The sequence below is a fragment of the Artemia sp. Qi Xiang Cuo genome, chromosome 6 (genome assembly GCF_049724085.1).
Source record: "Artemia sp. Qi Xiang Cuo chromosome 6, ASM4972408v1, whole genome shotgun sequence".
Classification (NCBI taxonomy): Eukaryota; Metazoa; Arthropoda; class Branchiopoda; order Anostraca; family Artemiidae; genus Artemia; species Artemia sp. Qi Xiang Cuo.
This window is the reverse complement of record NC_142799.1, coordinates 56,578,432-56,602,114: the sequence shown is the minus strand read 5'-3', so window position 1 is coordinate 56,602,114 and position 23,683 is coordinate 56,578,432. Positions and strand designations below refer to the sequence as shown.

General features: G+C 34.0%; 1 protein-coding gene across 2 annotated transcripts in view; it reads right to left on the bottom strand.

Moving 5' to 3' along the window:
• Positions 1 to 23,683, bottom strand: part of trx (histone lysine N-methyltransferase trithorax) — a 147,595-nt gene that overhangs the window by 82,965 nt on the left and 40,947 nt on the right. For both annotated transcript variants that reach the window (XM_089090868.1, XM_089090869.1), the window contains exons 5-9: positions 22,258 to 22,381; positions 20,745 to 21,111; positions 16,596 to 16,796; positions 11,634 to 11,909; positions 3,658 to 3,819 (exon numbers count right to left, since the gene is read on the bottom strand). In XM_089090868.1, coding sequence (XP_088946994.1) covers positions 3,658 to 3,819; positions 11,634 to 11,909; positions 16,596 to 16,796; positions 20,745 to 21,111; positions 22,258 to 22,381 — 1,130 coding nt within the window. The remainder of the gene's footprint in view (positions 1 to 3,657; positions 3,820 to 11,633; positions 11,910 to 16,595; positions 16,797 to 20,744; positions 21,112 to 22,257; positions 22,382 to 23,683) is intronic.

Genomic DNA, 23,683 nt, shown 5'->3' with positions numbered 1-23,683 from the left:
AAATCTACGTTAACGCAGAACCTACACCCCTCCCCTCTAAAGAATCAGGAATATAAGGTCTTAAGAATTACAAATTTATTTTTACTAAAAAGTATCCATGGCTATTCTACGTTTCTCATAAATCAGTTTCAACAGAGGCGTGACCTGGGGAACATCAAGTCACTCATTTAATTTTAACCAGCCTTTGTGAATACTTCTAGGTATTCCTTTAGGTGACGGCCTCTAGGAAACTAAGGAAAATCAGTGCTTTTATTATTCCTTACATCCTAACGGCTGAGTAAAAATAAAAATTTTCGCAACATTGTTTTTGGCCGCTCTTAGAGAATCCTTTTCCATGGCAGGTACCTCGAGACAATCTGTTTTCTTGAATAACGCTTTTCTTGTTAAATGTCTGAATTCATAAAAAAGGCTTTGGGTTTCGAGTTACGTAGAATAGGGTGAAAGACGGCAAATAAAAATATGTAGCGGAGATGACACGAATGGTATTTAGTAAACTAATTTTAGAAACAAATTAACGCGGCACACTTTATTTTTAAAATAGATTTCCAGAATATATTCCTAACGCCGGGCGTTGCCCAAGCCACGCAAATCTAGTTTCGTCTAGCTTCTAATATTACATACAATTTTGAGTTGACTAGAACGGCTAGGGAAAACACTAATCATGGAGGTCGTGGAAGGGATTCAGTCAAATTCTTGGAGTAAATATTCAGCAGCTTCTAGGAGACCTTGACAACAGTAAAAGAAGGCGGAGACCAAGCGAATTTTTATAAGCCGGCCTCTGACTGAGTCTGAAAAAGAGCTATTCGCTAAATAAGCTATTTCGAAAAATTGGAACAGTTTGTACGAAAACTGCAATGTCAACGACATGTATAGAATATTTTCCACTGAAATACGGATAGCTTATGATGTGTATTTTCCAGAGAAGACAGTCACAGTAAACTCAGCTGACAAACCCTGGGTCAATTCGCGCCTGAAAAGGCTGATACACAAACGCAACAGGCTCCATAAAAAGGGAAAGATAGGCGAAGCTTCCGAGCTGAGAAATCAAGTGGTCTATGAATGTAGATTGGCTGAGAAGTCCTACGGTTCAAAAATGAACGAGCTCATGACCACAAACCCAGCAGGTTATAATAAAGGAATACGGCTTCTCACTGGCTCCTCTGTAGGGCAAAGTGTAAGCGTATACGACGAACCTGGGAATAAGCTAGACGCAAACGCTATTAATATGTATTTTGCTAGTATTTGCAGAAGCAATCCACCAATTTCCAGTGTTCCCTCCTTGGCTGTTCCATCTGAAATACCTGTGATTTTCTCTCACGAAGTTGCAAAGGTTCTTGAGAGACTTGACCTCAATAAGGCAACTTACCCTGGAGACATGCCAGCAACCTTGTATAAAGGAAATGCAGCCTTTCTAGCTGAACCACTGACTGGCTTTTTAAACCATTCTATTTTGAGAGGTACCTTTCTGGATGATTTAAAAAAAGCAGTTGTAACGCAAATGCCTAAAGCTTCGAATCCAAAAGGGGTGAGTGTCCTATGACCTATATCTTAGACCCCTATTGTATCTAAAGTTTTCGAACATTTTCTAAAGAAATAGTTACTAGAAGAAGTCTGTGATGAAATAGATCCCTGTGAGTATGGATTTGTCAAAGAGTTTAGCACAGTGCATTATCTAATTAAAATTATGGAAGAAGTCCTGGAGCATCTAGAAAATAAAGATGCATTTGTAGAAATATTGCAAGCAAACTAAGAAAAGGCTTTCGACAAATCAAGCCATCTGGATATTCTTGAGTCAATGACAGATTTTTAGATCTTTTTTAATTCGGATAGTTTATTACACGGACGGCAACAGTGTGTTAGTGCTGATGGGGTACAATCGGATTTTCTTGAGGTTTTCTGTGGAATACCCCAAGGTACCCTAACGGGACATGTTTTATTTGTAATACTGTGTAACAAAATTGCGACTTGGCATGAAAACAGAGTGAAGTTTGCAGACGATTTGTCATTGCTGATACTTCATAAGCTAGGATCCATGATTAGTACAGATGGCATAATTCGCCGTTTGGGGGCTGACTGTGAAGAAAAACGACTTTCAATTAATAGGAAAAAGTCAGCACTTATGAAAAAAAAAATTTAAAAAAATAAATAAATAAATAAAAAATTCTCGTTTTTGAAAAAAAAGTTCCGAGTCAAAATGATATAAATGTGCCAATTGTAAATAATATGACAATTTTAGTTGTGACTTTTAACTCAAAAATGTCATGGATGGATCACGTAAATAATTGTACTAAGAAGGCGAATATAGTGTTGCGTAATCTAGTTACAATTCGGCGATTCGGTTTTAGTCGTTTTTCACTGTTGAATTTTTATAAACTGTACATTCTGAGTATTTTAGAGTACGCTTGTCCTGCGTGGCATCTGGGGCTAAGTAAAGAGCAGAGAAATGACCTTGAGAATGTGCAGAAACGAGCCACCCGTGTAATATTAGGTCCGGAATTAACGAATTACAATGATAGTCATAAAATCCTAGGCCTAGATGGACTTGATGCCAGGCGACACCAGCTTACAATGACCTTTGGACAGAAGCTTTTGGAGTCAAGCAGGCATCGAGATTTGCTCCCTGAACCGGCAAGAACAGGGTGTAATACAAGGCACCAGAATAAACTCGAGCCTTGTAAGCCCGTGACAACCAACCGATACAGATTGTCTTTACGACAGTATTTTGTCTCATTTTAATAAGTAAGTGACAAGGAAGAGTGATTATTTAAATTATATTGTGTCTCATTTAATTCTTGTTATTTGACATAATAAATTCGTATCGTAGATGTAAGCTTTTTTCTTCAAATCACTATAATTGAATGTATTTAAATAAATACATTGGCAAATAATAAAACAAAATCTTTTTACCATTTAAACTACTTACAGAATTTTACTTTCATATCTGAATATAGAAAGATAAGGGAGAACTCCTTTACAGCTAAAAAGTAAAGCTAAACTTGATTTTTGGAAAACATATATTAATGACCGCGAAAGTCTGAAAATTTAAAGCTATACAACCACCTTTCTTGAGGCACTTCACGTCCACCTTTCGATTGTAAATTTTTCTGAAGCCCCAAAAGATTTTGAATGCGTGTAATTATTTAGAAACCGTACAAAACAACATAGAAAAATCTTTTTAGGCAGGGGAGGGAAAATCTTTGAAAATTTATGTTTTTAAAATTAAACAGATGGACGCTAACAAATTTCAACGTTCTTTCTATAAATTCTAATCGGTTTTTAACGACCCGTGAAGCATGGGAATTGTTACTGTCTCTCCTCTGCAGGTTTCACGTTCTTTCTATAAATTCTAATCGGTTTTTAACGACCCATGAAGCATGGGAATTGTTACTGTCTCTCCTCTGCAGGTTTCACGTTCTTTCTATAAATTCTAATCGGTTTTTAACGACCCATGAAGCATGGGAATTGTTACTGTCTCTCCTCTGCAGGTTTCACGTTCTTTTCTCTACAACTTACAAGTAAAGCAAAAAACCTTAATTTTTTTTATCTTAGTTTTATTTGTTGAGCGTTCGTTAAATATTTACCCGGAACCTTCCAAATACCAAAACTCTAACATTGTGTACAAAGCTAGTAAACTGTTGCGGAGAAAACGAGTTGTACCTTAGAATTGAAATCATCATCTTGATAACACTGCTCACAAATTGGGCAAAAATTCCCTTTTTGATGCAGACTATAACATATATTGCACAGAAGGCGGTTGCCAACATGAAATTTGGCGCCAGGTGCACCGCAACTTTTGCAACGGCAACATTGTGGACAAGCCTAAAAAAACAAAAATGTTTATATGAATTTGGGATTGACAACTATTGTCAGGACAACAGCTATTATATTGAGAAAAAAAAACATAAAATAAGTAATAAAATGGTACTACTTTTATTATATCAACATGTTTGATCATTTTGGCTGCAGTTGAAGTCTCTCCCAATATACGCCTCTGATAAGAGAAAAGGTGGAGATCAAAATTTAGCAGAAATTACTTGTTAAAAAAAAAGATTTAACGGTGGAATAATTTCATTTAACTAAACTTTGTTAAAATTAATTAAACCAGAAGTTTCTGTTCGCTTTAAATTTGTCCTTTACTTTTATCACTTGAAGGTTTACAATCAATGGCACAGATTGTCAGCAGTTTTACGGTTTTTTTCACAATATTCTGGAGCTTTTGATGAAATCTAGAGGGGTTGGACTTCTAGAGTTTATCAAACACTTGAGCATCAAATTCCTTTTTACATTTCTTTATTTCAAGACCTATGGTATTGGCAGCTTTTTTTTTTTAGCTTAATCTCCAAACCCCAATTTATAGAGCTCATTTCAGGATTTAACGAGATCCGTGGCCGATTCTGTGAATTTATAAGGATTGACTTTTCAGGAAAAGTTACTTTATGTTCATGGAAATGCAGAGCAGTGACCTCTTGCTTCATATTGCTACTGTTTTTCACAACAAAGACTATCGACCAGTTTTTCCTTGCGAGCCTCGCGTGGTAAGACTGGAGTACTTCTTAAGTAAGTGGACGTAGATGAACCTTTATTAATAGTAAGTCGAAAGTACTTAACCATTGACTGGGATCTGTCAGAAGGTTTCCTGCTGGGCTTCCACATTACAGTAAGGTAGTCAATACTACCAATAGCGGGGAGAATGTAACGGGATTTTAGAATTCCTCAATATTGGTAAATAAAATGTCTAGTACTTTTTCTCTGCGTGTTGGGACTTCGACAATTTGCGTAAGTGAAAGCTAACGTGATATCCAGCTAGCCTTCAAACCATTAAGGTTGGTTGAATTTTTTGGCTGCCATGGTCATATTTGGGGGGAGGGGGGTTCACTAAAAGTCATATTTTGAAAGAAAAAAAAATAGGAGAGACAAGCTACTACAAATATTGTAATCATCAATTGTAACTTGTTTTTAATGAGGTTTAGAAAAATATCCGATTCAGGAAAAGACATACAATCACAAAGCCTTTCCGTTTCATGAAGAGTGAGTTACACGTAAAGCTTCAATGAACACCTGTCTTTGATAAGAACTTGCACAAAATGATAAGGAGTTAAATAGGGAAACAAAACTACTTTGGTAAGGATGAGTAGGCAGGTAAGGATAAGAGAAGAATACGACATAAACCAAAAATCCGCTTTGCACAATATATAAGAGAGCAAATTAAAACATATCCATTATTACAATATATGCGTTTTTTGATGTACCAGGAACAGCAAAATTCTACCAGCATTTTCTGAGATTTTACCAGAATTTTAACATATGCCACTTGGATTTTCCTAGGTTTTACTGAGAATTCTCCATAGGACCTTATCTCCAGGTATTTCATTATACTCTTATATGCTGACTTTGATTACGCAGAGTCAACAAAAATTGGCCTAAGAGGATGGTCACTTAAAACTTAGATGTCTTCGACCTTGAACTTATCCATTAGTTTGTCACATGTTTGACATTTTTGTTTGTTCATATCTAGGGACAGCAATTAGAAGGGGGCAGCTGACTCCATCCTATATATTGAAACAAAACTTTTTTGGTATTTTTAAACAGTTCGTGGTAACAAACTATAAATAAGGACCGACCCGGCTCAATAGTAACCGAAACTCTAAAATTTTGATATCAATAGATTCATCAAAAGAATCGGATTTTTATGCTGATTTCAAATATATAAGCATCATCAAGTTTAGTTTTACCCATCAAAAGTTACGAGCCTGAGAATATTTGGCTTATTTTAGAAAAAGGGGAAACACCCCCTAAAATTCATAGAATCTTAATGAAAATCACACCATCAGATTCAGCGTATAATAGAGCCTTACTGTAGAGGTTCCAAGCTCCTATCTGCAAAAATATGGAATTTTGTATTTTTTTGCCAGAAGAAAGATCATGGATGCGTGTTTATTTATTTTCTTTTTTTCAGGGGCGATCGTATCGACCCGGTGGTCCTAGAATATTGCGAGAGGCCTCATTCGAACGGAAATTAAAAGTTCTAGTGGCCTTTTTAAGTGACCAAAAACATTGGAGGGCAACTGGGCCCCCTCCCACGCTCATTTTTTCCCCAAAGTCACTGGATCAAAGTTTTGAGATGACCATTTTGTTCAGCATGGTCGAAAAATCTAATAACCATATCATTGAGGATGACTTAATCCCTCACAGTCCCCGGAGGAAGGGCTGCAAGTTCTGAACTTTGCCCATTGTTTACATATAGTATTGGTTATTGGAAAATCTAAAGACGTTTTCAGGGGGGATTTTTTCCAGTGGTGGGGTCGAGACGGGGGGAGAAGGTTACGTCAAATCAAATCAAAATCTTCTTTATTTCAAAACGCTTAAACGGTCGGGCCGATTCTTGTTGTTTTTTTTCGTCAAGACAATAGCAAATAACGGTCAAAACAAATACAATTTTAACAACACTTACACGGTCGACAAAATTAAAAAGACCAATAAAATAAAAGGCATCTATATATAAAATTAGGAATCAAAGTTATAAAGGCGAACAAACCCAGGCACAAAACTTTGTTCATATCTTGCATGGGTTGTAAATACTGGTTGAATTTTTGGTATAGGTTCAGCAACAGACCTTTGCAACCTTTGTTTACAAGGGGAAAAATCAGGAGGAAGTATATCACGGAGGTTGGGATTTTTCAAGATACCCTTTTCCAACTTGAGACTAAGTTGTTGCCTTCTTTTTTCAAGGGTAAAAAGTTAAAATTCTTGGAGGAGCGATATATAGGGGACTTTAGGATTTTTCGACGCCACAAGCAGGGCACGGTGCTGAACTCGCTCCAATGTCTCCGACTGGTCATGAGTAAGGGAGAAATGCCATACTACTACTACTACTACTAACAACTCACCGCAGCACCAAGCCGCCTGAGGCCAAGACAGCTACGCACGCTTCTCCTCCATCCCAATCTATTCAAAGCCTCCCTTTTTACACCCTCCCACGAAGTTCCCATTTCCTTTAAATCTTTCTTTATGACGTCCTCCCACCCCAGACGGGGACGACCTGCTTTCCGTTTAGCCCTAGATGGTTGGCCGAAAAGAGCAACCTTCGGCAATCTGTCATCCTTCATCCGCACAACGTGCCCTAGCCACCTCAAAATTTCTTTCATTATAGCCCTCGAGTGTGGTATTGAACCACATTTTTCGTATAGCCTATTGTTTGAAATACGGTCAGTCAGCCGGGTACCCAGAACAATCCTTAAGCAATTTCTCTGGAAAACATCTAGCAAATCTTCATCCGCTTTTCGGAGCGCCCATGCTTCAGAGCCATATTTGACCACTGTCATCACTGTAGCTTCTAATATTCTAATCTTGGTTTGCAGACTTATCTTCCTATTCTTCCAGACTTTTTTTAACTGTGAAAAAACGCCCTGAGCCTTGGCTATTCTATTTTTAACATCTTCACTGCTCCCACCATCTTTACTAATAATACTACCAAGGTAAGTGAAGCTGCCCACCTGATCAATCTTTTCATTACCCAACGTCACCTTTTCATCTTCACTTATTCCTAGCCTTCATGACTTAGTCTTCCTAACATTAATTTTCAAACCAATACTAGAACCCTGAACTCGCAGAACCTCTAAAACTTCATTCATTTTGCTCACACTTTCATCTAGGATGCTTAAATCATCAGCATAATCCAAGTCCAGGAGACTTTTTCCTCCCCATTTGATTCCGTGGTCTCTCATTCCCTTTTATGTGCTCCTTAAAACAAAGTCCATCAAAATAATCCATATAAAGGGGGATAGAACACAGCCCTGCTTAACTCCTGATTTAATACAAAACCAGCTGCTAACCTCATTTCCTACCTTAACCGCAGCAGTGTTACGAAATAGCAACTTCATAGCAGAGATACCCATATTTCCACGTTTGACTCTGCTTCCTACTTCTTTGTCCCATATCATACCTGATGAAATATAGACGCCTAGCAGCTTAATTACGGTCACCATGTTCTGTTGGTGTAGCGGAGGATAATAGGTTGAATCGGTCTTTAAGAAAGAAATTGGAAGCACAACAGATTTGTCCATATTCACTACCACGTCGTTAATGGTAATCTGGTTCTTAATGTCTTCGATGATACCATACGCGTTGCTTGGGGAGTCCTTGTGGCAAATTTTAGTTAATGACAGATCATCGACTGACTTCCAACTTTCTGGATAGGACTCTGCCAGCTCGTTGACCATGCCAAGAAACAAAAGAGGATCTAGGATTGTTCCTTGTGGCACTCCACAGTGGATTTGAACCTTGGTTGAGTACGCGCTCTTATATTTAGTGCTTTGCTTTCGATCCGAGAGGAAGCTGGCAATGATTCGAACTGAGGCAGGGGTGATACTATACATTGTAAGTAACTGTTTGATGAGTTTGCTATGGTTGATGAGGTCGAAAGCTTTTTTTCCGATCTATTGCTATGAGGTTTATCCAATAGCTGGGGTTGTCTCGAATCTTGAGGATTTTTTCCAGGAGGCTTACCAAATAGTGAGCTGTTGAGGTCTTGGGAAGACTACCAAATTCCTTTTGATCCACCATGCTGATGATTTTTTCCTTTAGCCAGGATGAGAGGAATTGCTCGTAGACTTTGCTAAATACCGGTGTAAGAGTGATTGGTCGAACTCCAGTGAAGTCATTAGGTGCGTCTTTTTTAGGTATCGGTGTCACATGTCCTTTTTTCCTTGCCCTGATGGTCTGGAGGTGGCTGTGGTACCTCATCTGGGCGCAAGGGAGGTAGGGTTTGTACAATACTAGCCAGGTGGGCGTTAAGTTGGTTGGCCAATTCGTTATCTGTATCATCCAAGTTGAAATCGACACGCATAGTTTCTTTTCCTACGAGTTTTTAAACTTCTTTATACCACTGTTGGGGTTTGGAGTGGAACAAATCCTTTACTTTACCTTGATAGTAGTCTTTTGCCGCCTGGCGTGTCAGTTTGCCAATTTTGTTCTTCAAAAGAATTGCTTGTTGCCGTTTCTTTGAACAATCTTCGTTTCTCAGCTATCAGCTTTTTAACATCCTTCGAAATGTACGGGCAGTCGGCGGAGAAGGACTTGATTAACGTCGGAGGATTTTTCCATGGAGGAATTTTTCATGGGGGAAGGAAATTTTTCGTGAAGGGGTTGCCAGATTTCCCAGCATTATTTGAAAAATGATCAGAAATTAAATAAAAGAAAACAAGTTTTTTCAACTGAAAGTAAGGAGCAACATTAAAACTTAAACGAACAAAAAATATTACGTATTATATAAGGGGGTTGCCTCTCCTCAATAGCTTGCTCTTATGCTAAGGTTTTTTTTTAACTTTTAGAAGAGGTTATTATTCTAATTAAACAGCCTTTGTGATTCAGAAGTCATTCTTAAATAGCTGGAACAGACATCAAACTTAGGTTATTATAAGGTTATTATTAGTTTAAAAAAAAAGTTAAATTAATATGCAAATTTTGTTTTAACTATTTTTGTACGGTGAACATTCTTCAAAACCTGCATTAACTAAAAAACGTTCAGAAGTTAAATAAAAAAACAAGTTTATTTTAACTGAAAGTAAGGAGCGACATTAAAACTTAAAACGAACGGAAATAATTCCAAATACGAACGGGGCTGTCCCCCCTCAACGCTCCGCTTTTTACGCTAAAGTTTTTTATTGTTTTAAAAAGTAGAGCTGTGAGAAAGAGCCAAACTTTCGCGTAAAGAGCAGGGCGTTGAGGAGGTGACCGCCCCTTTCAAATACGGAATAATTTCTGTTCGTTTTCAGTTTTAATGTCGCTCCTTACTTCCAGTTAAAAAAAACTTACTTTTTTTATTTAATCACTTAAAAGGAACGAAAAAAATACACCCCCTAGGTTTTGAAGAACATCTTTCTTGGTGTTTTCAATAAAAAAAAAAAATCTTCGCGCAACAATACATTTTTGTTAATAGAAGCCCCTGTCTAGAACATATCTTATTCTAAATTCGTCAATTGGATTAGTTTCATAAATTATAATATTTATATATATTTATATTATATAAATTATATATAAATATTTATATTATATTATATGAATATTATATTATATAATATTATATGAATATTATATAAATATTTATCCTATATAAATTATAATTTATAATATAAATTATAAATTATAACATAGATTATAATATTAGTTTCATAAATTATAAGTAAAAGACACTGCCCAGTCACAGTTAAACAAAAGGAGTTCTTAGCCCATTTAGCTATAACACTTTAAAAATAAATTCTATTTACAGGTATGGCAGAGTGAGTGACGTCAATTAGAGGGGGGCACGTGCCACTACATTTGGAAAAATACTCTTTTCTCTGAAGACGGAGTATTTTCATCGAAAAATCTCTTATTTTGGTATTTTAAATCAAAATTGAAAAAATAAAACTAGAAATGTATTTTGAGAAATACAGTGGTACTTATATGAAATACCCAATAAAGCTCAAGTTGTTCATTCATTTGCGCATTGCAGAACCGTTTTTTGTTAATTTTTTCAGCTTAGCGTGAGACAAGACAAAGAGAAGTGACAAAATAGAAGGAAAATATAGAATTTGGGCTATATATTTGCACATTAGGGGGGGGGGTAAAGTATTTGGACAGTGTGAAGTTAGAAAACAATTCTTAGTACCTAATATTCAGAATAATTCTACCTAACACATTAGGCATGCAAACCCGCTATACTTTACCAGCACCCCCCCCCCCCCTAATGTCCAAATATGTATCCCAGATTTGTTTCTAAAGTATTAAATTTTTATCATAATTAGGTATATTTTAATAGGATTGAGCGTCAGAAAAACATATTAGAAGAATATTAAATAGGGGGTATTTCATACAAGTAACAATACATTTTTATCCCCTCCCCTCTAAATTACCGTGAACTGAAGCCACTAGCCTGAGTACCAGAAAACAGTAGCATACAAAGGGGCATGATATTGTGTTCAAAACACAGGAATTGTTCAAAATGTGTGTTCAAGATCTGCAACATTGATTTTGGACCCTGCTAAATATAATACACACGGCAAGAAGCATCAGCTATTTTCTTTTATCCTGAATTTTCAGGCTAAACGGATGACGGTAACAAAAATATATCTGCTATATTGATAACAGTGTGTTTTGGCCTTTGATCAAAAATGGCCCTTGGACAAATGAATCTAAATCGCTTAATCAATTGAAGAGTACTAGAATATATATCATATGTCAGTTATTATAATTTATAGTATGACAATGTAAAAGAAGCAGAAACTAACTTTTTATAATATGATAGCTTTCACTAATGCTGAGACTAATAATCAAAATCGGAGCAAGGCAGATTTTTTCACTGTTGCAAAGAAAAGGAAAGAAGTAGCCCTTCCTGCTCTTGAAAATAGTTGATGAAATGTATTTATACAATAAAAACTGTTGATGAACTTAGTTGATGCAACTGAATAGTGGTGAATCAATACACTGATGAATGTTGGTGAATGATAGATGTACTGGCAAGTGCTAAGGTTAAGCCAAGTTGAGAATCAGCAATTTGAATTTCAAAGAAATTGACTTCATCCACTCTAATACTAAACCCTTCAATTACTTTATTCCTTGAAATTAAAAAAAGTGAAAATTTTTTTTAATCTTACCCACTGGCAATCTCTTGAATTTTTTCCAATATCAGCACACTGGAAATGATACGAGTCCCCACAATGCTGGCATCTCATTTTATCCCCACCCGGTAGTTCACATTTGTTACAAATCGTACAGCGCTTACACAACCAGTCCCTTTGAGTAAATTTGAGCAGTTGTTGAGTAGCTTGAGCTGGGTTGCAGCATTGGCAGTTATGAGCATCAGGAAATTCAATTTCATCTAAAAGGCAGTATGGATGGAATGGCTCACAGCAGGAAGAACAATAAATTAACTGAAAAAAATAAATACTATAGAAAATATAAAAGACTAGAAACCATGAAGGACTTTCCAAGATTTTTTTTTTAATTTCTTGAAAAAATATACCAATAGAGTGACCAGATTGAGGCGGAGAAGGAGTGAGCGCAGCTGTGTTGGACTCAGGTGACATAGTGCTAGAGTGAATTGTTAGTAGTAGTAGCAGATTTTTCCAAAACGTAATATAAACTTACGCAATCTATATTCTATGAAGCGCTCATGTCTACTTGGTACTGTCTACATGACCGACAAAACTTGCTACTTAAGAGAACGAAACGGAAAATATGTTACGCTACAGCGAAAAGTTCAAATGCATAGTGTGAAAGAACCAAAGGCGCCCATAATAGGGGGCAGAGGGGGCGACAGCCCCCCCCCTGGCTGAATGATGCTGCCTTATTTTTATATTTTTGTTCTGAGATTCCTATTATATAGCATTAAAAGGGCCAATTGGACGAGGTTTGCCCCCCCCCCTAGAATTCATCTTATGGGCGCCCATGGAAAGAACCATTATATAGTATGGACATTTAGTTAAAAAGTAGTACATAAAAAAAGTAAAGAAAGAAGAGCTGTAAGCAATTAATAATTACAAGTAGAATCAGGAGTATGAAAGAATACATATAAGAAGACAAGTCTTTTTAAGATTTTTATGTTTATTTATTGAATAAGCATGAACATAAATAAAACTTTAGTCTTAGAAGTACTTAGGAAGCTAATTTCTTAAGTTAACCTGATTTTTGGAGAAAACAACAAAAAAATCTTCAGCTCTAAAATCACTAGGATTCCCATAAGCAAAGTATTCAAAATCTTAAGTGTGTGATAAATATGGACATCCAAGCTCTGATCAACCATAAAAAGATCTCCAGGAAAAGTTTATTAATTTATTTTTTTAATTTTCTTAATAGATTGAATAGATTGAGGTGGAGGAGCGTGCACAGCTAGGTTGGCCTCCATTATTGGATCATTGAGGAGAGCAGGTGAGAGCAGGTGAGGCTCTGAGAGACAATTAAGAGAAGTTCCTTAAGCTCGCCTGTAACTAGATTTTAAGGGCATCAACGTGTCATTATCAGGCTTGTTTGATCGACAAGAGAATTGTTGAATTTTTTTGGAATTTGAATAGAACTAATAATTTGAACTCAAACCTACTAATTATGTTAAATAATTTCCACCATTTTTAAGAAATGCCCATTGAACAGAAAAAATATTGAGGATAATTATTTTTATTAAAAAACAAATTATGGTTGTCCAGTTCAATCCCGTCATTTATGAAAAGAGGAGAAAGGGATATAGCCGTGCAGTTTTAGTTTCTGAAAGACTGGTAACAACAGTTAGCTTCAAGTGGCGACAGAAATACCAGGTGAGAACCACTTTGTCATCCTTATTTTCTTATTCGCTTTATAAGAAGGGACAGAAGCAAAACACTAGTTCTGGTTCGACGGTGGAAATTGGACGACGTAAAAATCATATGTGAACATAGCGGTAATTAAAATTACTTATTAATACAATATCGCCTATCGTAACAATTTTTGTTCTGAACCAAAAGAGCTTAAAAGTGGAAACTTCACTAGTATCAACACAAAACACCAACACCATCTAGTTTTTGGTGCTTCTTGACTTTCTTTAAGAATAATAATTAGATAATATTAGCGTATTTGGCACAGTTAGTGCAGCAATAAGTGTCTGATTTCAGTTTCTAATAATAAAAAAACGCAATTATGAAGTTTGAAAAAATCCAAAGAAACGTCAAAAGCTAGACGGTATATGTGCTTTTTTTGTCAAGACTAGTGTCAGTTTCCATTCTAAGACAGAAGCAGTTTAGTTGGGCAGCTTCTGAATGTAGCAAAGCTTAAATTTTAATTGATAACATGAAGACTAAAGCTTCCAGTTCAAATATGACAGTAAATAACAGTAAATCTTCTATTCTAACTATTTCATTTTTAAATTCTTCTGAACCAAATTGTCTACCAATTATCTCTGATTCGCTTAAAGTCAGGAAGATTAAACTCTTGGGAGTTATTATTACCAGTGATTTAAAATGGCAAGCAAACACATCTAGTCTAGTAAAAAGGGGTAATGCTAGGCCGCAGATGCTCAAGCTTATGTCGAAACATGGCGCCCCTCCAGATCATCTCCTCCGAATATTTACATCTTTTATTCGCTCAATTCTGGAATATGCAGCTCCTGTATGGCATTTTGGACCGACGGCTGAGCAAAGCGCCAGGCTTGAAATGTCGTATGAAGAGCTGCTGAAAAAGTTTAAAATGCAAACTCTGAAAAAAAGAAGGGCGAAACTCTGCATGGACTTCAGAAAAAAATCTCTGATCCACCCAATCCACAAAATCCCTTTCCCCCTCAATCCACAACAAAACGACTCCCGCGCAGGGTTGGAGTGCCTGTTGAGAAACTTCAGCCGGTACGCTGTTCCCATCAGCGGTTAGCGAAAAAGTTGTATACCTAGTTTTGTAAAAATGCGTAACGAAAATCAGGAGGATTGATTATTTTTTTTTTTTTTAATATGCAATTTTTAATGTGACGATAATGTGACTATGGTTGTATAATGTAATTAGTGCTTTTTAATGTGACTATACCAAAGAAATTTGGTAGTGCCATGAAGATTTTGGTGCAAATAAAAGTTTATCTATCTATGTATCTATACCAAAGAAATTGGCAGTGCCATGAAAATTTTGATGAAAATAAAAGTTTATCTATCTATCTAGCCTATCTATCTTCTGAACAATTTTGTTCTAAATATCCCAGGTCAACATCCTGACAACGCGGCTTCTACAGTTTTTACCAAACTTCAAGTGAAATTTAAAGGCATTTTTCCCACTTATAATAGCAATACTAGTCTTCAATGAATTTTCTAAACAAACAAAAAATGCGGAAGGAATGGAGGTAGGTACTTGAAAAGACCGCCCATGCCCCATTTTGGGCTGTAGAAATATCCCTTTCAGTTCCTTCACGTAGTAGAAGCAATCTCCTGAATCCACGACATGTCACTGTTGTCACAACAGCAATTCCTTTCAGTTCCTTCACGTAGTAGAAGCAATCTCCTGAATCCACCGACATGCCACTGTTGTGGGTTGAAGGAAGATGAACGTAGATAGAATGGTGAAAATACCTGTTAGTTTGGTGAGTAAATCAATTCCTGTATACTTGATTGACCTAGGACGCGACATGTCGAGAAGCCACTCAAACTCACTCTCAACATGTAAGCTATTCTTTTGAATAGAATAATATAGAAACAAAATTTTTTCTACAAATATGATTTATAGAAACCAACAATTTTTCTATAAATGAGAATTATAAAAACCAAAAATCAACAAATTACTTACTTCTTCCATACCAGCACTACCAAACAGGTAATATGGTTCATCTAGAACTATGTAACATAGTAGCATAGCAATATATTAACATGGTAATATAGTAAATCTATTTGATCAACAAATTACTTACTTCTTCCATACCAGCACTACCAAACAGGTAATATGGTTCATCTAGAACTATGTAACATAGAAGCATAGCAATATAGTAACATGGTAATATAGTAAATCTATTTGATCAACAAATTACTTACTTCTTCCATACCAGCACTACCAAACAGGTAATATGGTTCATCTAGAACTATGTAACATAGTAGTATAGCAATATAGTAACATGGTAATATAGTAAATCTATTTGATCAACAAATTACTTACTTCTTCCATACCAGCCCTACCAAACAGGTAATATGGTTCATCTAGAACTATGTAACATAGTAGTATAGCAATATAGTAACATGGTAATATAGTAAATCTATTTGATCAACAAATTACTTACTTCTTCCATACCAGCACTACCAAACAGGTAATATGGTTCATCTAGAACTATGTAACATAGAAGCAGAGCAATATAGTAACATGGTAATATAGTAAATCTATTTGATCAACAAATTACTTACTTCTTCCATACCAGCACTACCAAACAGGTAATATGGTTCATCTAGAACTATGTAACATAGTAGCATAGCAATATAGTAACATGGTAATATAGTAAATCTATTTGATCAACAAATTACTTACTTCTTCCATACCAGCACTACCAAACAGGTAATATGGTTCATCTAGAACTAAGTAACATAGTAGCAGAGCAATATAGTAACATGGTAATATAGTAAATCTATTTGATCAACAGATTACTTACTTCTTCCATAGCAGCAATACCAAACCGGTAATATGGTTCATCTAGAACTATGTAACATAGTAGCGTAGCAATATAGTACCATGGTAATATAGTAAATCTATTTGATCAACAAATTACTTACTTCTTCCATAGCAGCAATACCAAACCGGTAATATGGTTCATCTAGAACTATGTAACATAGTAGCATAGCAATATAGTAACATGGTAATATAGTAAATCTATTTGATCAACAAATTACTTACTTCTTCCATAGCAGCAATACCAAACCGGTAATATGGTTCATCTAGAACTATGTAACACAGTAGCATAGCAATATAGTACCATGGTAATATAGTAAATCTATTTGATCAACAAATTACTTACTTCTTCCATAGCAGCAATACCAAACCGGTAATATGGTTCATCTAGAACTATGTAACATAGTAGCATAGCAATATAGTAACATGGTAATATAGTAAATCTATTTGATCAACAAATTACTTACTTCTTCCATACCAGCACTACCACACAAGTAACATAGTTCCAAGTTCAATGGCAAATCGGCACCTATGAGTGAGAATCCCTGTTCCCAAACATTACAGATGTCATGAGGTTCCCAAAAGTCTACAGATAGTCCACCTTGTAGGACACTTGGTTTAGCTGTTGAGACAGGGGGAACTGATGACCCGCCAATATTAGCAGCAACCTTTAAAAAATAATCAATTTAAATGCTTAATCAAACCATTTTCAGTCCGTGAATCCAACCTGCCAAAAAAGATCCAATCTTTGGAAAAAAAATCCAACCTACCAAATTTTTTTGGACAAAAATTTTTTTGGAAAAAAATCCAACCTACCAAAAATTACTTTAATAGACAGACACTACCCCTTAATGATATACTTTGATTACAACTCGAAATTTCCCTGCTTCACAAAAGCATTGATATGCATATTTAATAGCACCGAAACCCAGATAAATACAAAGGGTTTTATTTCGCGACTGGAGACAGATAAAAAAGCAAAAAAAAACAAATTTAAAGAAAAATATAACATAATATGGAGAAAATCGTAAAACATCGAGGTTTCGAGGAATGTGAGAGGGCAGGAAAGAAGTCCTAAGGCCCCTCCCTCCAAACACATACCAGGTGATATGTTTTTAAGACTCCTCTTAATGTGTGTGTAACGTTCTATGAGGCCGAAATGGAAACTTTTTATCAGCAAAAAAGATACCTAGCATCTTTGTTTACATAAAATACAGGAGCGAGAATATAGCTTATGGCAGTCGTCATTTAAAATCGATCTTATCCTATTTTGAAATTTTAGTACTTGACTGGAAAAATTCTGAATTTAAATTTGTTAGTGTGGCGTTCTTGTGATACTAAACAATGGTTTGCTTTTAAAGTTTATGTCTCCTCTTTCAACATAATGTTTTTACTCTGGGTAACCAAGAGTCCAGCTCAATTTCAAGAAAACATTTTTTTTGTTTCGATTGATGTCTTTCTTTCATTTCCTTCGTAATTAAGTAGGCTTTCTTAAAAAAGAGACAGGATAAGGATCATTATCTTTATCCTGTTCTTTTCTTTTTTCTCAGTTTTTCTTTTCGGTTTTCTTTGCCTTTATATTTATATACATATACTGTTGGCATCTCTAGTTACACTGCAGACAGGCGAGAGGAGGTCTTTGCCAAAATGTTTGCATTGCTATAATTTCTGGATTTGAATTTTCCTTCTTTTTTCCTTTTTTGTTTGTTTAATAGAATAAATATTTTCCCCTAAAAGTCGCAATTTCAGGTTAACGCTTTTTAAATAAAGAAAAACATATTTTGAACAGATATATAAGTTCTAACAAAGGAAATTCAACCATTTCGTTATATATTAATTTCAAGTCATTAGTCAGTTATTTGTAATTTTTGGTGTGATTTATAAATAAGTTTTCGTAATTTTAATCAGGTTTTAAATTATACCTTTCTAGACGAGCAGATTCAAGCTTTCCGTCGAATGTACGTAAAATTTGTAATCTTTTTACGAATAAATGTAATTCTTAAGTGATTTGTAAATAAGTTTTAGTAATTTTATTCAGATTTTAAATTATACCTTTCTAGAGGAGAAGATTCAAGCTTTCCGTCGGATGTCCTTTGAGTTCGTAATTTTTTACGAATGAATTTAATTTTTTACGTAATCTATAAATAAGCTTTTCACAATTCTATTGTGAACAATTCCATTATAAGTTTTCGTAATTTGGATTTTCAATTAAACCTTTCTAAACGAGCAGATTCAAGATTTCCATCGAATTTATAATTTTTTACAAATAAACGTAATTTTTACTTGATTTGTAAATAAATTTTAGAAATTTTATTCAGATTTTAAATTATACCTTTCTAGAGGAGAAGATTCAAGCTTTTTATCGGATGTCCTTTGAGTTCGTAATTTTTTACGAATGAATTTAATTTTTTACGCAATCTATAAATAAGCTTTTCACAATTCTATTATGAACAATTCCATTATAAGTTTTCGTAATTTGGATTTTCAATTAAACCTTTCTAAACGAGCAAATTCAAGATTTCCATCAAATTTATAATTTTTTACAAATAAACGTAATTTTTACTTGATTCGTAAATATGTTTTAGTAATTTTATTCAGATTTTAAATTATACCTTTCTAGAGGAGAAGATTCAAGCTTTCTATCGGATGTCCTTTGAGTTCGCAATTTTTTACGAATGAATTTAATTTTTTACGTAATCTATAAATAAGCTTTTCACAATTCTATTGTGAACAATTCCATTATAAGTTTTTCGTAATTTGGATTTTCAATTAAACCTTTCTAAACGAACAGATTCAAGATTTCCATCGAATTTATAATTTTTTACGAATAAACGTAATTTTTGCTTGATTTGTAAATAAGTTTTAGAAATTTTATTCAGATTTTAAATTATACCTTTCTAGAGGAGAAGATTCAAGCTTTCCGTCGGATGTCCTTTGAGTTCGTAATTTTTTACGAATGAATTTAATTTTTTACGTAATCTATAAATAAGCTTTTCACAATTCTATTATGAACAATTCCATTATAAGTTTTCGTAATTTGGATTTTCAATTAAACCTTTCTCAACGAGCAGATTCAAGATTTCCATCGAATTTATAATTTTTTACGAATAAACGTAATTTTTGCTTGATTTGTAAATATGTTTTAGTAATTTTATTCAGATTTTAAATTATACCTTTCTAGACGAGAAGGTTCAAGCTTTCTGTCGGATGTCCGTCGAATTTGTAATTTTTTTACGAATTAATGTAATTTTTTACGTAATCTATAAATAAGTTTTTCACAATTCTATTGTGAACAATTCCATTATAAGTTTTTCGTAATTTGGATTTTCAGATTCAAACCTTTCTAAACGAGCATTAACTTCAAGATTTCCATCGAATTCATAATTTTTTACGAATAACACTGTAATTTTACTTGCATTTGTAAACGGTGAAGTTTTAGCAATTTTATTTCAGATTTATTAAATTATAACTGTCTAGAGGACGAAGATTCAAGCTTTCCATCGGATGTCCTTCTGAGTATACGTCAATTTTTTATCGACATGAATTTAATTTTTTACGTAATCTATACAATAAGCTTTTCACAATATCTATTGTGAACAATTCCATTATAAGTCTTTCGTAATTTGGATTTTCAATTGAAATCTTTCTCAAACGAAGGGCCAAATATCAAAAAGACGCATCTTGACTTTAGAAGGCTTTACGAATAGGCGGTAGTCCCTACTTGATTTGTAAATAAGTTTTAGTGATTTTATTCAGATTTTCAAATTATACCTTTCTAGACGAAAGGTTCAAGCTTTCTGTCGGATGTCTCGATTGTAATATATGTATATATATATATATATATATATATATATATATATATATATATATATATATATATATATATATATATATATATATATATATATATATATATATATATATATATATATATATATATATATATATATATATATATATATATATATATATATATATATATATATATATATATATATATATATATATATATATATATATATATATATATATATATATATATATATATATATATATATATATATATATATATATATATATATATATATATATATATATATATATATATATATATATATATATATATATATATATATATTATTTTATTTAGTTATATTCTTTTATATCTTAGGTTATAATAAATTTAGCTTCTCTATTCTTTTTCATTCTTTACTTTACTTTTCCTTTTAAGAAGATTTCCGAACATAAAAGTGGATTGCTTATTTTTTCCATGTCTTGATAAACAAGTTTTTCCGTCTTTACAAATTTTGTTTCTTTTCATTTGTCAATACTTTGGCTCAAATACTCTAGTATAATATTCTGACATACAATTTCTTTCTATTTCATTCTATTATAATACTTTTTATTTCTTAGGGTTTTTATTTCGCTTCTCAAAACTATAGTTTATTTATCTTTTACAAGATAAATAATATTTATTAATCTTTTACCACAATATGTTAATATATTGATCTTCTACCACAATAATATTAATAATCTTTTACCACCAGATAGCTTTGACAAGTTTTATCTTTTTCCACAGTACCACTTCTTTATTTTCGTATAAAAAGACCACTTACTTTATTACAAACAGCAGAATGTTTTTCATGCTTCTCTTTTGAATTGAATAACGTCACCTTTCTCCCAAAGGGTTTGGATCCAATATTTCTGTCAGAGGACCGAACGACCAACTTTACTTCCTCATTCGTTTTCTTAACAGTTGTTCGAGCCGTCTCGGCCTGAGCATTTGAAGTCCGAATATTCAAGGTATGAGTGGCACCCAAGGCTTCAACCTTGCGTTGTGGTTTTGGTGATGAGGCAGTCAACCGTTGATCATCCATAGTATCAGCAGGATCAACATACTCTGGTAGGATGTTAACTTCTGTCAAGGGAGCTAAGGGTTTTAAAGAGACAGTAGATAGAATTTTGCTTGTGTTTTTCTTGCTTCTGAAAAATATTCATTGGATTAATAAAGATCATTAAAAGAAAATGCCAAATAAGCTAATAGGTTTTTTAATTATATTATAAGAAAATGTCAATATATATATTTATGCGTATACTATATTTTGTTTATAAACCGCTAATAACAAAAATGTAAATAGCGGATAAAATACATAGAAAAAGAAAGAAAAGGATTAGCTGTGAAAAAGGTATACTTTCAAGACAATGGAATGGATGAAGTTTATTTTTTCTAATATCCGAAACCTTACTACTTAGCATGGCAATTTTACTAAATACATCATCCATCCCGAATTTCGACTGAATCTTCCCATTACGGTACCGTGGAGGAGAAAAAGAAGAAATTTACAATACCAATAATACTTAATACACAAAGAAGAAACATCATTTTTACTTAACAGAGGATAAAACCTGGAAAGATGCAGAACCAAAAAATCACAAAAAAGCAGAAAATAATTCCCATAAAGCCTTGCGATTATATTTACCTCTGTTTGCAATAATTCTCGAAAAACCAACCTAAATTTTTATCTTTTAGTTGAAAATCAGCTGGGAACAGAAAGATTGTAAATTGTTAATAATATTGATGCCCAACAACCTTAAAGACGCCACAGTTTCATATATTGATAGCTAACCCTTGAAAGTGGTACTGAAATGATCATCCCAAAAAGAAGTGCCAAATAGAAAGGTGAACTCCTTTCCCTTAAAGTAATAGGAAAAAAATCAAAATTTCGTGGGAGGGTGAGAAAAGTGAAGCTTAGAATAGACTGGGGAGGAGGAGGAGTCGTTGCAGCTATTTTAGCCTTAGGCAGCTCAGTGATACTGTGAGCAGTACTAGTAGTAGTTTACCCGTCTCTACGAAAGCAAAAAAATGTTGTTCTTTTAGAATCCATGAAAAAATATAACCTTTAACAGCCATTGAGCCAATGTAGTGTTATTTCCGACTTTCTAAACAACGTGATTTCACTATGTTCAGAAGTAGACCGCGGACTTGGAAACGATTGTCCATATATATTTAATAAGTGTTCTGTAGTATCGCACCCCCCCCCCTCCTGCCGAATCAAAATCTCAGGTACAGTTTTGATACATGCAAGTGACGAAATACTTATTTGAAATTAAATTTGATATTCTTCTTACCTATGTTTCTTGTTCGTTGATACAAGGTCAGAAATGGATCGAGAACACCCTCCACATTGCAATATTTCGTTTCGGCATTCATCACATTTGACTGGAATTTCAGTAGAATCTCCCGAAGCGTCGTCTGAAAATGGAAGAAGTCGTCATTAATGTTGAATATCACCAAGGGTTGACAGAATAACGCACTTATGGAAACAGATGAAGACCAGGAGTGGAATTATAAATCTAACAAACCCTAAAATATACTCAGAAATGCAATGAAAATAGGATCGCACCAACTTGGCAAAATGTAGGCATCAAATACTGAATTTTTCGTATTGGAGAATTTAATATATAAGCCTGATTTGGGGAACCAAGCAATAGAAAACTAGACTAATCAGAAAATAATGAAAAACACAAGAAGTTGGTAATGGGTGAGACATTCGAGGTATTTACCGAACAAATTGGGATGGTTCATAACTCAAAGCGATTGTGGGAATATCTAGAAACGAGGTCATGTCTCATTTATTAACTCTATAGAAACAGATATATTTGATAGAATATAAACCAGGCTCATATGCAAGGGGGAGACGATGGAGCCCCTCTCCCCGTTCTCAAATCAGAAAATGTTTCCATTTTGTATTATATTACCCAAAACACTTACGATTTTTGTTGCCTTTTTGAATTTGTGCCCCCTCCTAAAAAAAAGGATAAAATACTGGATAAGCGTAGACTTATATTTTACACGGAAAAACAAAAAAAAAACACCTAACTTAATTTTGTTTCTAAATGTGGTAGAGACGTCTAAACATTAGTGTATACAAGCAAAACCAAAGACTACAGGAATCTATTAAGATCAGAAGTTCGGGTCAGTCTCTTAAAGCAAAAACACCAACCCAACTTGATTCTCAAGTAACGCTGTACTGCGCTGTCTATGGTTGCAACATAATTAAAATGAAAAGAAAAATTAGAAAAACAACTAAAACTTTTAATAAAACGGTGAACTTTATAAGAAAAAAAAAACAGTACACATAATAAATAAAAGTCTGAATTTTTACTTGGATAAATGTACACTATTTGTGCAAAATTTTGTACATCTGTCTCAATCAATCAATACTTCGAGAATGCTTTCCGGAAATTCCATAACTGAGACTTAAAGAATATATCTTTTCGAAAGGGGTTCCCTATTAGATTCTCTTAGGAAGAGAGGCATAAGATTTATACCAAGGTATTCAAAAACCAAATTATTAACATTTTTAATATATCACCACTCGTTAAATCTTTTGAGAAATATAGACAACAATATTGTTAAGAGCGGAAAACAAACACTATTTAGAATCTAGATTTTATACTGTCTGTTTAGTTTAAATGTTGTTACACTAAATTCATAACTGTAAAATCCGCCCCCCCCCCAAAAAAAAACAAAATAAATAATAATACTTTTCGC